Below are 6,084 nucleotides of genomic sequence, written 5' to 3'. Positions count from 1 at the left end.
AAATGAAAATAAAAATACATCATTTCATGTAATTGAAAAAATAATATACTATCAAAATAAATATCATAATATCAAAATAATATCAAAATAAATCAAAATACTCCTCCTCCTCCTGCTCCTGAATTATCTTGGGCTGACCTAGATTTTCCAACTTTTCCTGAGCTGCTTCTCCTGAGAATCTTCCCTCCCATTTATTTCAGTCCGGTCTTACTACTTCAGTCATTGGTTATGACTCCCTGAATAAGGCTGATCCCATTAAACAGTCTGTTATCTTTTGCCCATGCAAGTAATTGCTCAGATTTCTGTTTTCAAAGCTTCTCATTCCATGCGCTGATATAAAAAGAATTCACCAAGAAAACGAAAGCTTACATTATAGGAACTGAAGCGAAGCAGAAATCCACGCCAATTTTAAGAATTTTTTTTCTTGGGGCAACTAGATGGAACAGTAGATAGAGCACTAGCCTTGAAATCAGGAGAAACTGATATATCAAATATATATATGATATGTTAATTTAAATTAAGTACAATAAGCATGAAGTAGAAAAATAATATAGGTAATTAGGATATAATAAAAATGACTTACAGCTTGAGAGATGAGGAGAGATTTTGTAGAAAATCATAACTTCCAAACAGATGTGGAGTGACTATAAGGGTCATCAAACCTAATCTCCTCACTTTACTCTTGAGCAAACTGAAGAACAAAGAATTTAATTTTCTAGAGAGCTACTATATACACATGAGTGTGTAAGTATGTGTATAAATATTTGTGTGTAAATATGCGTGCATATATTTACATATCATATATATATTTGAATGATGAATAGATGAATAGGAGAAAGTTATGACCATCATAAAAATGGGTGGAAGAAAAATAATGACAGTGAGAAAACAAGTAATATGCTAAAGGGAGGGGGCAGAAACCATTCCTATGGCTGCTTTTGGTTAAGTTTATCTACTACTAGCCAGGACCATCTATTCCTCTGAGGACAGTTGCCCAAAGACAATAGGCTGGTGTCATGATAATCCCACTACAGACAATAACCACTTTCAGGTTGGGTTTATGTTATATGAAAATGATATCTTCACACCATCCCATGTAACATTTCAGCTAAGGGGCTGTTTTCCTGGGTGCTATTATTTTTGTTGCCATCTGTCTCTCTTTTAAGCTACCTCATGTATTACCTTACACATTTGACATGCCAGATACATATTTTTCAGTGTTTTTATGTTTTCAAGGATGAATGTTTCTTTCTTGAGAAAAAACATCCTCTTGATCATCTTGCCCATGGCAGCTGTGACCTTCTGGTTCCTCAGGCTATAGATGAGGGGGTTCAACAGTGAAGGCAGTGTTGTGTAGGACATTGCAATTAAAAGGTTTTGGATAGGAGATGTGTCTGATGTGTTCCTGAAGACAGCAATCATTGAAGAAGAGAGAAATAACATGAGAATCATTAACTGAGGGGAGCAGGTAGAAATGGCCTTGTAGCGCCCTGCCACAGAAGGAATCTTGAGCACACTGGAGAAGATGCGGGCATAGGATGCGATTAAAAAGACAAAGCAGAATAACAATAAGCATGAACTAGCTGCAATTAATATAAACTCAGTGTTAAACACATCAGAGGCTGAGACTTTCAAGACATGAGGAACATCACAGAAAAACTGGTGGATCACATTGGATCCTGAGAAGGGCAGGCGGAACATGTTCCCTGTGTGTACAGCCGAATAAAAAAGGCCACTGAGCCACGAGCCAGCTGTTGCCCAGAGACAACGTGCTGGAGTCATGATGATCCCATAGTGGAGGGGCTGGCAGATGGCCACGAAGCGGTCATAGGACATGGCCACCAGCAAAGCAAACTCTGTGGCTGCAAAAAAGAGAAAGAAAAAGACCTGGGCAGCACAGCCCAGGAGGGACAGGGACTGAACACCACATAAGGAATTCACAATGAATTTAGGAAGCGTGACGGAGATGTTACCGATATCCAGTAGGGATAAGTTACTCAGGAAAAAATACATTGGACAGTGAAGGTGTGGGTCGGTGATAATTGCAGCACAGGTGAGAAGATTCCCCAGGACGGCTGCCAGGTAAATCAGCAGGAACAGCGCAGCGTGTAAGACCTGCAGCTCCCTTGTGCTGGAAAACTCCATGAGGAGGAAATCAGTGATGATTGAGAAGTTGCCCATCCTGCTGCTGTGATGTAATTTAACTGAAAATAAATGCAAATTTAAGTATCAGGGAAGCCCAAAATGTTGAAAAGAAGAAAGAATTAATATACTTATTCTGATAGAACTTGGAAACTAATTCATCCCATTAAACCTGAACAAAAGCAAAATTACATCAAATTTTAAGGTCAATTGAAGGCAGAACTTACAGTACCAACAATGAGACTAATACTAATAGTTCTGGAATGGAGTTTTAAACAATTAGCCCTGCAGAATTACCAGAAGAAGTTATACATGATAAACATTAGGAAAGTGAACTCCTACAAAGACAATAGAGAGAACATGACCCCCAACGATAGAAATGGATTTTGTACTTGTACACATACACACATTTATGGAGGAGCACATACGTATATACATTTATACATATATAAATACATGCAATTGTGTATATACATTTATGTATATGGCTTTCTCTATATATACACATAGATTCTCTTAGATATATATACATAGATAACTATGTGTATCTATAAATTTGAGAGAGAAAGATAGAGACAAAAGTAAGAGAGAAAGAAAAGAGTGAGCAAGAAAGAGAATGAAGAAGAGAGAGGGAGGAGGAGGGGGAGGGAGAAAAAAGGAGAGGGAGGGAGAGAGAAAGTTAAAGTTGAGGGAATGATTATCATTTTAACTTCATATTCCATAAAGTTGTGATCACAAAATTTGTTTCAAAGCACTCAGACTTAAGATAATTTTATTGGCAACATTGTCTCATAGGATGGTGAAACAAGCCCCAAATTGATTCTGTTTTTTCTACAAAATAACTGAGAACCATTCATTGTAAAGTCAGAACCTGAAACCAATTATTATGATTCTAAATGCAGAGTCCTTCATAAAATACACACACACACATATATACAAATAACTCTGTTGATATTGCCATTTTTCAGTTGTGTCCAATTCTCCATGATCCCATTTAGGTTTTTGTGGGCAAAAATACTGGAGTGGTTTGTCATTTCCTTCTCTAACTCATTTAATAGATAAGAAAATAAGGCAAATGATTAAGTGATTTGCCCAGGATCACACAACTGGTAAGTATTTGAGGTCTAATTTAAACTCATGAAATTGAGTCTTCCTGATTTCAGACCCAGCACTCTTTATACTGCTCTCTAGCTGCTCAGTTACTATGTCCCCTAATTCAAATGGTCAACATATATTGTTTAAGAGTTATGTCATAGGCTTAAACTAAAGAGAACTTCACACTGTAGAAATGTCATCTCTTCCAAAATGTGCCTCATATTTGTTTGTTTCTTTCCTTTGCTAATCTCATCTCTCTAGTCCAGCCTTTCATGTACTTGACAAGCATTTCAAGAGCTCTAATTCTGAGTTTACAGGTAAGCAACTTGTCACCCTATTATTGCTCAGATGTTCTTCTTCATACTTGTTAAGATTGTCCACGTTATGGACTTAGTTTTCAGAAAAAACAAACAAACAACCCCCCCCCCCCACAGATGTCCCCTTTCTGCTCCCAAACTTGAATGACCATCTTCACCAGGCTTTTTGTTCATCAGATGAAAAATACCCACCTGAATAAATTCCCCTTTTATTCTCACTTCAAGTATTTTCTGTAAATAAGATGGATAAGGTTTCTCCTTTTTCTTCCAAGGACATCTCTCCCCTAGTTAGAGAAAACCTAGGCAGAAGCTAGCACATGTCTCTTGTCTGGTTCGATGATCAGAAGATGGATCTGGGAATACAAGAAATATGATTTTCACAGTTAATTTTATCCTTTTCTAAGAATTTCATTGTTATTCTTTCATTTTTCCCTCTTAGCACCAAACCAAGCATCTAGAAAATTAGCAGTCTTGACAATATAATCTGCACTGCCCTACCAAGAGCCAACATTTTATGATTACTATAATCTCTGCATGATAGTTCTTGTTGCGTAAAAGGAATCTATTTCCCCAAATCAGCACTATGAAGATGAACTAATTTACTTTGAAAAGGAATCAGTAGTGCATTTGTGATTTTATTTCTATAGGCACCTGATAGAGAGAATCTATGTTTACCAATGCAGATGGATAAGACATGAGAGGACAATGGAGAGGACAGAGATTGAGAGAAATAGACATAGGACTAGATATATGGATATAGGAAAAAAAAAACCATAGAGAGAGATAGTTGACAGAGAAATAAATGGATATATATATATATATGTATATATATATGTGTGTGTATATATATATATATATATATATATATATATATAGTTCCTATAGACAGCAACAGAGGTATTGCTGGAAGGATATAGAAACATATGTGTATGAGTGTATTTATATAAACACAACTGTTTTTTACAGACATAAATACATATGATATATATAAATTAAGATACAGAAAATAGTGTTTATATATTCATATATATGTGTTTATATGTATAGAAGTGAGACAGAGGTGATCAGTATATTAGATAGATGGATAAATATATTAGAGAGAGAGAGATGGATGGATAGACAGATGAGAGGCAGATGATAATTGATAGAAACATAGATAGATACATAGATAAGTAGATAGATCAACCTGTATTACCATTCCAGTTATCAAACATACTTCTAGACCTCATCAACTTTCCTAATGTTTTCCCCAAATCTTAACTCCCAAGTCAACATTAAAATCATTTCTCCAACCTTCCAAATATTTCTTCATTTACTCTCACAGTTCAAACATTTAAACAGCATTGCCAAATTTCAGTGCCCCTGAATTCAATGACCAGACATAATCTCACCTCCTGCCCTATAAGTATAATTATATGCAGTCACATATAGCAGACATACACTTGCACGTGCGTAAATACACACATACACACTCATCACTACATAAACAAAATACATATTGTTGTGCTGCAGGCATCTTTTCCTCACTATAACTAAAATTGAGACAAAAGAAATGGCCCTAGAATTCTCAAAGGACAACATGATAAAGCACAAGTAGAGAGGGTTCCAGATCATATCAGCACTCTACAGATTTTAATTTTCATTGAGAAAATGAGTGATATTTGCTTTATTTCCTGCACATTTAATTGTCCATTTTCCAGTCAGAAATAGTTAGGAAATCTAGTGTCTACATCAAGCCATTTAAAACTGGCTTTTACCTGAAGAAGTTACTGAAGGTCATATATTTTGAAAATACTTGGGGAATTCAGTGAAGTCCATCATCTCTATTTGAATATCTCCTTTAAATATAATCATAGAAGCAGAAACTCAAAACTGGAAGAAAACTTAGAGCTTAATTATCCAAGTGATTTATTTACAAAGAGACATTGAGTGATTGACTCTGTTCCCCAGTTTGTAAATCCCAAAGCCAGGGTTAAAAATTGTATTCTGCTTCCAAATTCAGCACTCTTCTAGTGAATTTATTCAAAAGTACAACCTATCTTTTCTGCAACAAAAATTAAGTTAAAGGTGAGGGGAGGAAGGAAATACAGGGGAAGTCAGAACTGACACATACCTCCTATGCCTTTCAGTAATTTTTGAAGTGCTCCTTCATAAAGGTTAAGCCACAGATAAACAAAGTGCAGCAAGGAATTGTCTCTCTTGCCCAACACTCCTTGTGATCAGCATTAAAATCTTACAATGAAAGGTAGAACTGGGATCTATCATCATAGGGAAAAAACAGTTATGACACGTTTCCATAGCATTTTTTGACATTCACAAGGTATGTTACATATGTCATCTCTGAGCCTCAACATGACTGTATGAGCTGCAAAGTTGCACATGTTTGCACAGCTATGTTAAGGGGGCTCAGAGAGGCTGAAGCTTGTGCATAGTCAAGTTACAGTAAATTAATAAACACTTATTAAGTGCCTACTCTATCCCAGACCATGTGGTTAACACTGGGATTACAAAGAAAAGCAAAAACAGTTCT

The 6,084-nt window shown here is 36.0% G+C and overlaps 1 protein-coding gene across 1 annotated transcript; it reads right to left on the bottom strand.

Moving 5' to 3' along the window:
• Positions 1–1,161: 1,161 nt before the first annotated feature.
• LOC100925379 (olfactory receptor 14I1-like) lies at positions 1,162–2,181 on the bottom strand. Its single transcript, XM_003774007.1, has one exon. The coding sequence runs from the start codon at positions 2,179–2,181 to the stop codon at positions 1,162–1,164; it is 1,020 nt and encodes a 339-aa protein (XP_003774055.1).
• Positions 2,182–6,084: the final 3,903 nt, after the last annotated feature.

The sequence above is a fragment of the Sarcophilus harrisii genome, chromosome 6 (assembly GCF_902635505.1).
Source record: "Sarcophilus harrisii chromosome 6, mSarHar1.11, whole genome shotgun sequence".
Classification (NCBI taxonomy): Eukaryota; Metazoa; Chordata; class Mammalia; order Dasyuromorphia; family Dasyuridae; genus Sarcophilus; species Sarcophilus harrisii.
Note: the sequence above shows the minus strand (reverse complement) of the source record. Positions and strands in the feature narration are given on the sequence as shown.

What these genes read in the sequence shown, in the direction of transcription:
- LOC100925379 (XM_003774007.1), bottom strand. Translation starts at nt 2,181, where the DNA reads ATGGGCAACTTCTCAATCATCACTGATTTCCTCCTCATGGAGTTTTCC.